The sequence below is a fragment of the Peromyscus californicus genome, unplaced genomic scaffold (assembly GCF_007827085.1).
Source record: "Peromyscus californicus insignis strain IS unplaced genomic scaffold, ASM782708v3 Scaffold_16__1_contigs__length_79575227, whole genome shotgun sequence".
NCBI classification, from domain to species: Eukaryota; Metazoa; Chordata; class Mammalia; order Rodentia; family Cricetidae; genus Peromyscus; species Peromyscus californicus.
In genome coordinates this window covers 27,922,964-27,938,306 of record NW_026294458.1, presented here as the reverse complement: position 1 = coordinate 27,938,306, position 15,343 = coordinate 27,922,964, and the positions used below count along the sequence as shown (strand labels likewise).

Here is a 15,343-nt window from a genome sequence, read left to right as displayed (position 1 = left end):
AGATGTCGATGGGAAAGTTATCAGCAAACCATGCTCCCTATTTTCTCTAAGTGCTCATAACCTGTGGTGCGTCCTATTTATTACCTAGTAGGTTTTATAAGAAGTCTTTCTTGAAAATATGAAGATCGCCGACTGACATTGAAGTCGGTACAGTAGGCATGATGGGACTGTTGAGTAGCGCGGCCTTAGGAGGCTTCCAGGCTTTGTGTACTGTGCTTTCCGATGAGTGGATGTGAATGAGTCATGAGCTGCCTGACTGAACTTGACTCTAGGAAGGTCTATTCTGGCCCCCAGTGGCCAAGTAGGCAAGTGACACCAAACAAGGAATTATTTTCTCTTTCATTAAACCTGCTCTTAAGAATTGTCCTTAAAAAGTCATTTCATTATTGAGTTCCTGGAAAAGCAACATTAAAACTCGAAAGCTGTACACACATCTAGGGATAATGGAAAGACAATAGTGTGTAGTTACTGTACACGGGCTCTGGCCACCGCTTGGTTTGCCAGTGAACATTTACAGGCCGTTTTCTCTAAAGTGTCCTTAAGGTGTAGGGGTGAGTTTGTCTTGTTAGACACTCATTAGATAATAACTTAGGTGGTCCCACTGTTTTCCCTAATTGAGTTTCAAATCCCAGGCTCATCCGAGTTTTCAAATGAGTATGATGATGACTCTGTTTTTCTCTTTTCTCAAGGTTGTAAAATGATGAACTAGGGAGAAAGTGGGAAAGGTCAACCGGAGTAGACCAAGCCGGGAGATTGGGGCGTTGATGTGGGTTAGAGGGAGCTGGCTGGGCACAGCTCTCTTCAGCCCAAACATTAGTTAGTTTTGTTGTCATTATTTGGTGATACAGGGTCTCACTGTGTAGCCCTGGCTGTCCTGAAACTGTTCATGTAGCTCAGGCTGGCCTTGGACTTCCAGGACCCTCCTGCCCTCCACCCCCCAAACCCCGGGTGTCAGGATGATGTATGCACCATCATGCTGGCTAAAATGGAGCACTTTGATCTGCTTTTGAACATAAAGAAAAATGAGAAAACCCCACCCTGCCTTTTGTATCACATTTATGCTGCAGTTTTGGGGAAGGAACACTGGATTATTTTGACATAGAGATTTACTCTAGCATCACACATCTCTGATGAAATGGATTAAAACAGAGTCTCATGCTACTGTCTCATGGAGAAAATCAATGTGCCCTCCCAAACTCAATCCTTACCTATGTAGGACAATTTTATGCATCCTCAAAACAACTGGCAGTGTACGTTTGGAGTTTCATGTTACTGTATTCCCCTTATATTCATTTGCCTCCTTCCAAATTATTTCTACTGGCTACCTTCAAACTGATACTTTACAAAAATGTTTTAAATCATGTGTGTTTGTGTGTGTATGTGCATGCAACTGCTGGTGTCCACAGAAGTAGGAGGGTCCTTGGGTCTCCAGGAGCTGGAGTTACAGGTGGCTGTGAGTTGCCCAGTGTGGGTGCTGGGATCCAATCTTGGGTCCTCTGGAAAGCAACTGCCTCCCTCGTTCCTTAGCTGATACTTTTGAAGCAATAATTTTTCCCTATATTGACAAAAGTACCCTGCTCCTGAGTTGAGCAGTGTCCTTTCTTTATTTAAAAGATACCACCTGTCAACTCACTATGCTACAGCAATATTATTGGTGGTGTTCTTTGGAGAGAATTGAAATGTCAAAAATCTCACAAATGAGTAACCCAAAGCAGGAACAATTTATTTCATTTACTTAGTTCCTTGAGCAAATTTCCATGCAGACTATATTATTAATTTCTGATACTGATATAGTAAATTTCACTTTTATCAGTCATAATTCAGAATCCATCACCTAATGGGGCTTAGGAGAAACATGAAACTAGAAGCGTATAATCTTTCCATTTTCAATATGAATAGGAAGCTCACTTTTGAAGTTATAAAACAGGGCCCCTTAAGAGAAATGGCTGCTTCTAGGTATAGAGAAAATATCAGATGCACTTGGTATATATTGCATTCAACTTTAAAAAAATTTGTGCAGTTGCCGGGCGGTGGTGGCACACGCCTTTAATCCCAGCACTTGGGAGGCAGAGGCAGGCGGATCTCTGTGAGTTCGAGGCCAGCCTGGTCTAGAGAGCGAGATCCAGGAAAGGCCCAAAGCTGCACAGAGAAACCCTGTCTCGAAAAACCTAAAAAAAAAAAAAAAAAAAAAAAATTGTGCAGCAAAAAAAAACCAGTGAGTGATAAGACATCCGACAGAATAAGAGGGAGTCTTTTCCATATCCAACAGTGATTAATATCCACAAAATATTGAAGAATTAAATGGCCAAAGAGCAAGTGATTCAGTTAATAAGTGGACAAATGAGCTGAAAAACCACTTTTCAAATAATGAAGTATAAATGGTCAATAAATGCACATGAAAATCTTCAACATTCTTAGGGGAAGACTGCATTGATAGGTTAGGGAGCAGAGCTCATTTGTTAGAGTGCTTGCCTAGCACATTCCCCAAGCTCTGGATTTGGTCCCCAGCATTGTGTGAAATAGACATGGTGACACAGGCCTGCAATCCTAGTAATAGGAACTCAGAGGCAGAAAGGTCAGAAGTTCGAGATCATCCTCAGCCACACAGTAAGTTTGAGGCCAGCATGTGCTCTATGAAACTCTGCCTCAAACAAGTGAACAAACAACAACAGACAACCACCCCCCCCCATCCCAAACCCAACCAACCCAAAATAGTTACACCGAGATTCCATCTCACCCCAGTCAGAACGGCTATCATCAAGAAAACCAACAAACAAAAACCCAGCAGACATTAAAGGGGGTGTGGGAGATACAGAACTCTTCTGCATATATAATTAGTCTTTTCTGGGGTATGTGCCCCCTCAGATAAAAGCCAGGGCTTCTTCTAGCATCCCTTCCTTGCTCAGCTTTATCACGGCATCATTCACAACAGCCAAGAGCACTACAGCCTTACAATATTCTTTCCCCCAAACCGCTCTTCTAGTTTATTCATGAAAAACACCAGGCAAGCCCAGATTGAAGATCATTATGTAAAATAACATGGCTAGCACTCTTCTAGGGTTCAAGGGCATAACAAGCATAAAGTATGAGAAGGCATAATTAGAACCCAAGATTAGACTCCACTAAGGAGATATAATAACTGAGCGCAACGTAGTGTTTTGGGTTGGATCCTTGTGTAGAAAGGATTTTCTGAATTCTTTTGAATTCAGATTGATTGAATTCTATTGAATCATCTATAGCTGTTTGCTTCCATTGTGATATTCGACTTATTTTTATCGTGAACATGTAATACCTCTGTGTCAGTGAAAGCTCCTTCCCAAGCCTAGCAGGGAGGCTAGCTTACAGAACTTTAGCAAATTGCCTAATTTCAGCGATGATTTCTACACCCAAGGAGCTCTTTGAAATTTCAGTGAATTGTTCTGCCTGTAAGTGGTGTTTTTACAAGAGGAAGGTAAATCGGTATCTACATGGCATTTGTAAATGCTCTACACACAAATCAATAGGGAGGGAGCAAGCAGCAGTGGTGGGGGAAGGCTTGGATGCTCTTCGGGTTTGTAGACCATGTCTTGTTTAACCACACTGGTTCCTGTAGGTTAATATTGACATAGCCGTCACACAGATAACCCTTGAAGCTTGGTTTCTGATGTTTGGAGCTCTCGTCATGTTTTTTTTTTTTTTTTTTTTTTTTTTTTTTAATTGTGTATTGGTGGAGGATAAGGCTTGAGACAATAACTAGTCACTGTCCTCAGATCATTAAAATTTTGTGTTGTGTTTTTTCCACCATTTCCATTATATGCCAGGCTTCTATTCCTGCCCTTTTTATTTCTATCCCCCCCCCCCTTTTTTTAATGGTCTTTTCAGTTAGACTCTTTCTGGCAATGTAAAACGAAGGGTACTTTTTTGTGTGCTGGAGTGGATTCAAATTCCAGAGCAGTCAGTCCTGACTTTGGTTGGCATCTTGGCAAGTCTCTCTCCACCATAGAGGAAGATAATAATGTCACTTCTAATATGCACAAAGGACAGTATAAGGCTGAGAAGCATCAGTGCTGGACGGTGATTAGCGCAGTGGCTGACATATAAAGGACTATGTGAACATCAGAAGAGCTGAACAGACATTAATTCATTTGCTGCGGTAATTTTCAGCAGATACGTAACTATCAAGTTCCCAGGGGGAGGAAGTACTGTTCCACTGGACATTATTCAGTTTTGGAGAATACTTTCCAGGAGGAATTGTTATTCCCACTTTAATGTAGGGTGTTGAAAATACACTATGAATATAGTGATCCCTATCTGGGGCAGGCAGCAGTAAACCAAGTGAGATCATTTGGGCCAATGTATTAGTGCATGCAGCAAATAGAACCACCGATGACTTAATATTTCCTGAATGTATTCAGTGGTATAACTTGAAATGGCTATAGTAGATACTATTTCTTTTATCACTTATGAAACATTCATTTGCGTGGTATCTTATAGAAGGAGTTTGATTTTATTCCAGTTAAGTATTTCTGCACATGTGAGGTTTTAACAATTGAAAATGGTGATCTTATTTAGTCAACTACATATGCTTATGCTTAATATTATTCAAAAGTAGGACAATCACATTTAAAATCTGTTTTGTATCAAGACCAAAATAAAGTATATCCCTCCCCCCAAATATTGAAATTACCTTTCCTTAATTTCTTCTCCTCTGGTTTGTGTTTTGTTTTTCTAGAAAATATTCCTGAGAAAGATCTTCAAGGAAGACTTTATATCAATCGAGTTTTTCACATCAGTGCTGAGAGAATGTTTGAATTGCTCTTCACTAGATCACACTTTATGCAGAGATTTACTAATTCTAGAAATATAATAGGTTGGTCTTCTGTTCTTACCTAATAATGAATTTGGGAGGTTTATCTTTAGAGGGTTGACACTGATGTTGTGTGTGTGTGTGGGTGGGTTGGGGGCATTAGACAGACTTTAATTATAAGGTGCTGATTTTAAAACTGGGATTTAAATGTTTGGTTAAATTCACATGTGAACAATATAATTGTTTAATTAGGTAAGTGCTACTTAAAGTTGGATTTATATCCTTTAAAAAACTGCAGTTATAAAAAAAAAACTGCAGTTATTCATCAATGTATCTATTTGGTTGTCGAACCCAATTCGAAAGGGTTCCACTATGTGAGAACTGGATGCAGGTGGAGTGCAAACTGAAGCAACCACTTGGTCAAATGGCCTGGAGTATCTATTACAGCTATTAGTCCCCGGACTCAGTCCTTCCACTCGGAGGAACACGTTCATCAGAAATGGGTGTGTGCACTCTGACAGACACATACTGGGATCATAGCAGCATTTATGATCTCAAACACCCATCAGTAATAGAGTAACAAATTAAAGTTTCCACTAAAGAATTCTATATACCAATGCAAACGACCATGAATTCCCACTTAGGACTGTGAGTAAATCCCATAGACACAGAGTTAAGCAAAAGAAGCTAGATACAAAGTGTGCATGCCATGCAATTTCTTTACAGAGATACAGAAGTCAGTGTGGTCATTGCTTTGTGGAGGGGTAGGTGGGTAAAGCCTGGAGGTTGATTTTGGATGCAGATAAGTTTTATCTATGAGTTGGAATAGTAGTGCCTGTGTGTGTTTCCTTGGTGAAAATAATGGAGCTTGTCCTTCTGATCACAGTGCCTATAATATAACAAAACATACAGTTTTATGGAGCTGATTACACTATCAGAAGAATTTCAATGCTCATGTGATAAAAGTTCTACTTCGTTAAACATGTCAAATACGTTTATAGTAAGTTTAAGAAGTGAGTTTATAGCTGGGCGGTGGTGGCGCACGCCTTTAATCCCAGCACTCGGGAGGCAGAGCCAGGCGGATCTCTGTGAGTTCAAGGCCAGCCTGGGCTACCAAGTGAGTTCCAGGAAAGGCACAAAGCTACACAGAGAAATCCTGTCTCGAAAAACCAAAAAAAAAAAAAAAAAAAAAAAGAGTGAGTTTATATCAAATGTTCCAGATATTTTTTAACTTTAAGAGTCAACCACGCCGGGCGGTGGTGGCGCACGCCTTTAATCCCAGCACTCGGGAGGCAGAGCCAGGTGGATCTCTGTGAGTTCGAGGCCAGCCTGGACTACCAAGTGAGTCCCAGGAAAGGCACAAAGCTACACAGAGAAACCCTGTCTCAAAAAACCAAAAAAAAAAAAAAAAAGAGTCAACCACATAAAATTAGAACACAGTAGCAGTAGACATTTGTACAAGGTAAGCCATTGGACACGGTCAGTAGATCAATTCTATAACCTAAGGATTTTTGTTAACTATTAAGTTATTTGAGTCTTTCACAAAACACAAGTACATGTCCATAGGTAAGATCAACGATATGGAATCCAGGACCCAAAATGAATGTTCTAATTCACAGTAGAGTAGCAAAGGGATTCTGTTGATATGGAACTTTGTGATTATATCCCGAGTTTCATGGCTTTAAGAATAATTTTTCTATTTCCCATTAAAATATGGAATATCTAGGAGATGTAAGTTGTCCTCTGCCCAGTGGCTCATATTTAATTTAACTACATTTCTTTTGAATCCATTTTGTACTTTGATATTCATTTCTGTCTGGAGGACTTGATACTTGTGAAGAGTTAGGTATGGTCCATCCCATGTTTGCTAAGCAACGGCTGCTGCTGTGGCTTTGGCCTTTTTATGTCTTGGAAGGAGCACAGGTTATTAAAATTGATATGAAGAAAAGTTTGCTTTTTGCAGCACAACTACATTTGTTGTCTAGTATCTATCTGACCTCAACATGGATGATTAGATCCACTCTCTGGTGTCATAAATAGCTTTGGGAACCAAAGGCTTCCGGCTTCCTCTAAAGTCTGGACAGTTATAGGCACATTACAGGGGAGTCCTGGAATGAGTCAAGAGGCTTTTCTCCAAAGGATAATTTGCTCATGACTATAATTCATACTGTTATTCTTAGAACCTGCTACCTAGTATTTTTTTCTTTCTCTCTTCCTCCTTCTCTTCCTCCTTCTCCTCCTCCTCCTCTTCCTCCTCCATCTTCTTCTCTTTTTTTACAGTGTGCATGTATACTTGAGTGTGCATGTGCATGTGTGGAGGTCAGAAGACAACTTGTAAGAGTTGGTTTTCTCCTTCCATCTTGTGGGTTTAGAAAATCAAACTTGGGTTGGCAGGGTCAGTGTCAAGCATCTTTACCTGCTGTAATGGTTTGAATGAAAAATGTCCCCAATCAGCATTTGAATACCAGGTCTCCAGATGGTGGTGCTGTTTGCAGAGGCTGTAGAATTTTTAAGAAGTGTAGTCTTGCTGGAGGAAGTATGTCACTGGGGGCTAGGGTCATGGTATTTTATCATGGCAACAAAATGACTAAGATATCTCCTGAGCCATCTCACCAGCCCCATAGATCTAATTTATCTTAATAAGGAACTTTTAAATTGGCAGTCTCTTTAATTTCTATTTACAGTTGCATGGCATCATTTCTAATTAAAAACTCAATTTAAAATATTTTTCATTTAGATAAATGTAAATCTTCAGAGAAGCTACATGACTAGTATAATAACATCCATATTTGCTTTACCTGGGCTTCTCAGATTTTAAAGTTGTGATGAAATGTACATGATATAAAGCTTATGATTTATAAGCGTACAGTTCAGAGGCATTACATACGTTCACCACTGTGTAGCTATCACCACATTCAACTCCAGACCATTCTCTTCAACCCAAATGGAAACCGAACCTGTAAATGATAACTCTCATTTGGCTCCTCACCAGATCCTGAGGGACCATAGTTCCACCTTTTATATTTGTGAACTTAACTACTCAGGCCACTTCATAATAATAATAATAAGTAACTTTTAGCTACTGTGAAAGAAGCACTGCCCTGGCCATTCATAAACATCTACTGAAGTCCTCACTTTGATTTCTGCTCACTCTAGGTTAGTTGTCTCGAAGCAGATTGTCGCATCACAGGGTGACTTGGTTTATTTTCTTTGAGGCTCAGCCACTCTGTGCTCTATAATCATACCATTCTACAGTCCCATAGCAGTGCAGAGAGACTCTCAGTTTTGCCACAGAATCTACTTCTAGTCTTATACAGTAGCCACACTCATGGGCGTAAAGCTTCACCAACTTACATCGTTTGTTTTTCAAAAACAAGAGATTCTTAAAGTATTCTGCAACTCCTATCTTTTTCATTTTTTAAACATTAGCTCCATAAAAAAAAGACAGTGTATTCTTTTGTCTGTTGCTATTTTCTTGCAATTTTATTCTTGATGTTTTATCTGACAAAGAACTTTACTTCAGTATTGAGGGAGGACTGACTCTTCCAATATGATGCCAATCAGAAGGTGTTCTGGCAAATAATAATTAATTGAATAGGCCCTGTTGGTAACATGCTAAAAATCCAAGTGTAACATGCATGGGAAAATAGATCTTGATTGTTGCTTTACTTTAATCGAATGGAACTTCAATAATGAGATTCAATGATAATTGTTGAGCCTGTTTCTGATTAACAGTGGATTTTTTGTGTGTGTTTTCCTGGACTGGTTTTTTGTTGTTGTTGTTTTTGGTTTTTATTGGGGTTTTTTTGTTTGTTTGTCTTTGTTTTTGTTTTCTTACTCTTTAGCTCTTTGCTCTTTACTCTTTGGGGAGCCTGCCACCCAGCTCCCAAATAAATTAGATATGGAGGCTTATTATTATTTATAAATGCTGGCCTTAGCTTGGCTTGTTTCTAGCCAGCTTTTCTCAAATTATCCCTTCTACCTTTTGCCTCTGGGCTTTTACCTTTCTCTGTATCTTTTCCTTACTTTGTTCTCTGTGTCTGGCTGTGTAGCTAGACCCTTGCGTCCTCCTCTACTCCTTTTCTTGTTCCTTGATCCTGTTAGGATCCTGCCCTCACTCTTCCAGGTCTGGTGTCTTATGTCATGTCATTAGCGGGCACAGGCAACTGCGTACCAGCCTTAAAAAGCTGGATGCGCCGGGCGGTGGTGGCGCACGCCTTTAATCCCAGCACTCGGGAGGCAGAGCCAGGCGGATCTCTGTGAGTTCGAGGCCAGCCTGGGCTACCAAGTGAGTTCCAGGACAGGCGCAAAGCTACACAGAGAAACCCTGTCTCGAAAAACCAAAAAAAAAAAAAAAAAGCTGGATGCAGACCCCCACACTCTCTGCTCTGTGCTCTCTCTCTGCTCTCTGCTCTGCTCCCTCCCCCCTTCCCTCCCCCACCAGGCCTGGCTCCCCTCCTTCCCTCTCCCCCCTTCCCTCCTAATAAAGCTCTAAAAAGTACCACTGGGTTCTGTTGTGACTGTGACCTTTCCAAGGTAACCAGCACCTATTACTATTAGATCCTCTCTTCCCAGGTTTCCCCTTCTATTTATTCTCCCTGCCTGCCAGCCCCGCCCATCCTCTCTCCTACCTCGCTATTGCCCATTCAACTCTTTATTAGACCCATCAGAGTTTTAGACAGGCACAGTAACACAGCTTCACAGAGTTAATGCAACATAAAAGAATGTAACACATCTTTGCATCATTAAAACAAATGTTCCACAGCATAAACAAATGTAATACATCTTAAAATAATATTCCACAATGTATGACCAAATAGTTTGAAAAAGTACTTTAAAATTAAGTGTATGTTTTTTTTTTTAAATGAATGCTTAAACATGCTGTATTTATAGCATGTGCTGAATGGTAGACTCAATGGTATGTGATGTTGTCTTTTTAAATGTAGTAAAACTTTGACAGATACTCAAAGGATTGCTTCTAAATATTTATATAATTTCCAAACTACACCTTTGATTCCACTTAAAGTTTCTTTGTTTGCTCTGATTAGATGTGGTATGTACCCCCTGGACAATTGAGTCCGGAGGCGATCAGCTGAGAACCATGACCTACACTATAGTCCTCAGTAACCCACTTACAGGAAAATGTACTGCCGCCACAGAAAAACAGGTATGTGACTCTGTCAGGCTTCCAGAGGAGTCATGCCCCTAGCGTGAGAGATGATGCCTGCCACAGGCAACAACTTATGAGACAGTTTCACCCAATCCCTGGCAAGGGATGATGAACTGTCACAGGTCAGAAGGGGCTCTAAAGCCCAGAAAGCACAGCCTCCCATGCCTGGTCAAATAGAGCACCTGCTGGAGAGAATCTGTGAGAGCTGAGGAACATTTATGTGGTTGGCCCATAGAATCTCAGGCATGCTTGACAAGCACTCTACCCCCGAGCGGTGTTCTCCAGCCTGCAGTTATATTTTTTTAAAGACAGGATGATTATTTATTTATTTATTTATTTATTTATTTATTTATTTATTTATTTATTGTTTAGAGACAGGGTTTTTCTGTGTAGCCCTGGCTGTCCTAGAACTTGCTCTGTAGACCAGGCTGGCCTTGAACTCACAGACATCCACCTGCCTCTGTCTTCCAAGTGCTGGGATTAAAGCATGTACCACCACTACCTGGCCAAGGATATTTATTTTTAAAAGGTACATACAAATGAGTTTATAACAATGTAAACTGAAGTATTGTCTACAATTATACTAATACCTCAGATGTCTTTGAACACTAGCACTGAGGAGGGAGACTGGCAGAGGACAGAGAGGGGCTGGCAGACAGGGCAGTAGTTAGCATGGTTAAGGGGAGTTGATGAGCTCGTGAGGGTTCGAGAACCCTCTTTCCGTCTTGTGCGTGTCTACAGTTTTTCATAGTAGATTTTAAAATGAGCGCTTCTAAAATCGAATTTATAGGATCATGTCAGGGGGAAAGCCAAAGAGCGAGGTGGCTGCTGTAACGTATGGGAAAGCATAGGAGTTTGAAAAACTAAGTACAAGCCATACTCTTCTGCAGGACTGGTGCGGCACTGGCTTAGAGTGGCGTGTGTTGGGCCAGTCTGAGCAGAAGGATTGTGATGTTGCGGTACCTTGCAAACGGCTGTGATCACCCGAAGGTGGTGTGCTGTTAATAGTTTTCTCCATCAGTGTCAAAGCAAATGTGACTCCCTTATCTTTCCTAACATTTCAGTAGATTGTCACATAGATAGGAAGAGATCAGAATTTTGGTGTCGGAGAGTCTTCTACAAACTTAGAAGCCAGGCCTTCCTCCTTCAAGGATGGGTACGAGAGCAGTCAAAATGAGAAAGGCTGAGCTGACACATCCCCCAAATCCTGTTGAGGGAAAGTGATGTTCTGTCCAGTTGCTCCACTTCTTTGCTTTTTTTTTCCTTCCTGTGATGACATTTGGTTTTGTTAAGCTTTGATGAATGTGCGAGTTGTGGCCCTTGTATTATTCAATGGATTTTTAAATTGTCAATTTAATGTTTAATTTACAACTCATTGTAGCCAATAAACACAGAAAGATGATGTGATTTATTTCTCATTCTGCCCCAGCTTGTCGTAAGATTTTTGATGTCTGTTGTATTTGTGAGAAGGAACTTCAGCATATATGTTCTAAATTGCTGAGAACATAAAAATATCGAAAATATGCATGTAAGCGTTTCTATCTTATTTTGGCAGACACTGTATAAAGAAAGTCGGGAAGCACAATTTTATTTAGTAGATGCAGAAGTACTGACGCATGATGTTCCCTACCATGACTACTTCTATACGCTGACTCGATACTGTATTGTCGGATCTGCAAAGCAGAGTTGCAAGCTGAGGTGAGGTGTTGCAAGTGCATGGTTTAAAGTAGGCTATGGTATGTTGTGTGACATTAGCCCTGAAGTCTTAGTCAAGCACAACAAAGCTTTTACTTCTTGCCTAAATGACGTGGCCAGAAGTGGTCAGGAGAAAGGTGGAAATCCTCACTCAAGACTGAAACTGATAAAGGCTTGAAATTCTGGGCTACACAGTCTAGAACAAGTGTCCTTCAGTTGACACAGGAAGAAAAAGTGTAGAATTGGCCACAACCAGTTACATGACCCAGTCTAAGGGCCACAGGGGCCAGAGTTCCAAAGGAACACATGGTGGGCAGCAAGGACCCTGCTGCAGTGGGAAGGGAAGAATACTGGTGCCTTGATGAGCCATGGCCAGCATAGGCTTTGCTTGGTGCTAATTTATAGACTTACTTCCAACTAGTGTGTGATCACTAGAGATCTTCTGCCCCCTCCCAGGCACTTAGAAATGTATTCAATTTCTCTCTCTCTCTCTCCCTCTCTGACTCTCCTTTTCCCCCTCCCTCCCTCCCTCCCTCCCTCCCTTCCTCCCTCTCTTCCTCCCTTCCTCCCTCCCTTCCTCCCTCCCTCTCTCCCTCCTCTTCCTTTCCTTTCCTTTTTTTTTTTTTTAAAACAAAACAAAAAACAGGGTTTCTCTGTGTAGCCCTAGCTGTCCTTGAACTCGCTCTATAGACTTGGCTGGTCTCGAACTCACAGAGATTCAGCTGCTTCTGCCTCCTGAGTACTGGGATTAAAGGCATGCGCCACCACCGCCAGCTTAATTTCTTAGCATTTATTGAAGCCTTCATTGCTATTTAGGTGAGGGGAGAGTATTACCATTTGATGAGGTTTATTAGCAGCTCATAATGGCTTTTTAAAGAAGAACAAACATTATTTTATAATAATGACATTTCATTCTTTCGGCTTTCCACAGAAAGCAATCTTACGTTTCATTGCAGTGGGATAGTTGAGGTAGTCTATGGCCACACTCCCCTGAATGCGCCTGATTTCTTCTGCTGCCTAAAGTCTGTCTCTAAAAAAATATTCTTTCCTTCTCATCCTCTCAGAATTTCCGCAGACTTGAAATACAGGAAACAACCATGGGGCATTATCAAGTCTTTAATTGAGAAGAATTCCTGGAGTTCACTGGAGAACTATTTCAAACAGCTTGGTCTGTAAAGTGTTGATGAATCTGGTTTGTTGTTGTTGTTTTGGTTTTTGGTTTTGTTTTGTTTTAAATCAAGGTCACATTTACTAGCAAATGGGCTGTTCTTCATTAGGACATGTAGAGGGCCAGGAGATGCTCCTGGAATGACTCACTGAAGTGGCTTCAGTGCCTTACTTGCTCTGTCGATGGCAGGCTTTTAAAATGTCAGCTATGGTTGCTCTAACAGCACTTACTGAATGCTTATTATATGCCCATGCCATGATTAAAATGTACATCATAGTGTTAACATTTCATACTTATAACAGCCCTGTGAAGTATAGCTATGATTGGGTTTTCCCATTTTACTCCAGAGGAAATCAAAGCAGTCTGGCTAAGGGACTTGTCCAAGATCACACACTGCTTGCCTTTGCAAGGAGCTGGGAGGCTGACCCCAGCGAGGGATTACAAAACTAGGTATAGACCCACCTGTCCTCTCTCACATCTGCAGAGCCCCAGACCACAGCTGTCTTCTTGGCTGCAGCTTTCCTGGGCTTACGTGGGCCCGCTTGGCAATGGTGCTCTGTTTATATATGGATTTGGTGGAGGTGAACACTGGTGGCTGACCGTGAGAAGCAATGCAGCTGTTGAGCTGGGATATTTCTTAATGTATACACAAGGGAACACCGCACATATGTGAACATAATTAATTTTACTGAAAGAAAAGCTGGAGGCCAATTGGCTCAAGCGACTTAGGCTGCATGGTTTATTCTGCTGGTCATTTGTCCTCTGGCTCTTTTCCCTTTGACTGCTTCATTATTAAACTTCTCATCAGCAGCAGAGAAAATGAAGCTTAAACATTAGCTTGGCCACTGGGTAATGAGCTTTCGATGAATAAACTGAGAAAGGAAAGGGTTGAAATCGATGACAAAAATGGGCTTTTTAGGTTGTTTGAAGATTCCCTTTGCCAATGTTTCTTTCCAAACCTTAGAACTTCTACACGTTACTCTTTGCTTTGGGGTTAGGACGCACTAGACCCTGTCTCGGAACCCTTTCTAACGATCTCATGGAAGTGTGCAGAGCTGTTGTTTCCATAACTGAAGCCATTATGTTAATATTTAATATAGGACGTAGCAAGTTTCCACGGATGATCCCATCACTTATTGATACACATTCTTCCTAGAATAATGAAGCCTCATTATAGGGCCATTATACTCTCTAAAGCTTTTAATTAAGAATAAAGTTTGAATCTTGCCTGTAAAACCTAAGATATGGTTAGAAAAGATTGTCAAGGCTCAAACAAGCACACCTGTGCATGCACACATGCGTGGGCACACACACACACACACACACACACACACACACACACACACACACACACACACACACACTACTTGGGTCTTATAGTTGAGAAGGCTTCCTCCTTATCCTATTGTTTTAAATTTTTCATCTTAGAATCAGATTTATTAATGGAAGAGTCTGTATCAAATCAATCCATTGAAGACCCTGGAAAACTCAGTAACCTACGACGGAGAAGGCGGACCTTGAACCGAACAACCACAGAAACAGTTCCTAAGTTGCCCTCCCCACGTTCTCCCATAGATATGGGCTTCGAGGCCAAAGGGGACATTACAGGTAGCTGTCTCTGCCAAACAGACAAAAGATTTTAGCCTGAGGATACATGAGGTGCCTCTTATTTATGAAGAATGTCACTTAAGGAAGTCTGCCTTTCTCTCCTTTTTGGTAATGTTTATTATACTCTGAGTTTCTTAACGACAGCTACTATAGAAGCCTAAAGGAACAGTTGGGACATGACAGGCATATGGCCAGTAGAGTATTTTATTTGGCCCACAGAGCATTTAAACGTTTTAGGTTGGCTGTACTGGTACGTGCCGTTAATCCCTGCACTCAGAGACAGAGGCAGGCAGATCTCGGTGAAATTGAGGCCAGCTGGTCTGCCTCGTGAGTTCCAAGGCAGCCAGAACTACATACTGAGATGCTGCCTCAAAAAGAAAAAAAAAAAGGATATTTAAATAAAATCTCAAGTCTGGTGGCCCTGTACCAAATCCCTTCATAACAGCATTTGGTTGGGGCTGCTCAGAGCCGCCCCTTTCAGACTGTCTCTGCTGTCCAGCTGGCTGCCGTCCCCAACATGAGTCACTAAACTCAAGCTTCTGGACAGCTCACTTGTTTATATCCTGCTTAACACATACAGATACCTGATGTTTAATGCTGAGTGTAGTGTTGGGGGCTAGCCTAGGCAAACCGCAGAGACGGAACTTGACTTTCAGTCTTGCAGACTTCTCACTATTACTGCCGTTCCCGCCCCCCTCACAGGTCTAAATCTGTCCACCCTTCCTACGCTCTCACATTATCAAGCCCCCACTGGATGTTTAGTTTTGTGTAACTAGGTCTAGCCACTGATTAAGATCAATGGCTTTTTAATTTTGAAATGTAAAGGTTTAGGTCACAGTGATTGGTGATTTTTTTTTTTTAAGGAGAGAAACACTGTATATCAACTCAATTGTTCTTAGCAGAAATAGTACTTAGC

General features: G+C 41.2%; 1 protein-coding gene across 6 annotated transcripts in view; it reads left to right on the top strand.

Annotated features, from left to right (window-relative positions):
* Positions 1–15,343, top strand: part of Gramd1c (GRAM domain containing 1C) — an 89,538-nt gene that overhangs the window by 67,737 nt on the left and 6,458 nt on the right. For 5 of the 6 annotated variants that reach the window (XM_052740731.1, XM_052740733.1, XM_052740736.1 and 2 more), the window contains 5 exons: positions 4,712–4,849; positions 9,835–9,953; positions 11,512–11,654; positions 12,716–12,819; positions 14,248–14,427. In XM_052740731.1, coding sequence (XP_052596691.1) covers positions 4,712–4,849; positions 9,835–9,953; positions 11,512–11,654; positions 12,716–12,819; positions 14,248–14,427 — 684 coding nt within the window. The remainder of the gene's footprint in view (positions 1–4,711; positions 4,850–9,834; positions 9,954–11,511; positions 11,655–12,715; positions 12,820–14,247; positions 14,428–15,343) is intronic. The other variant, XM_052740734.1, reaches the window with a different exon arrangement.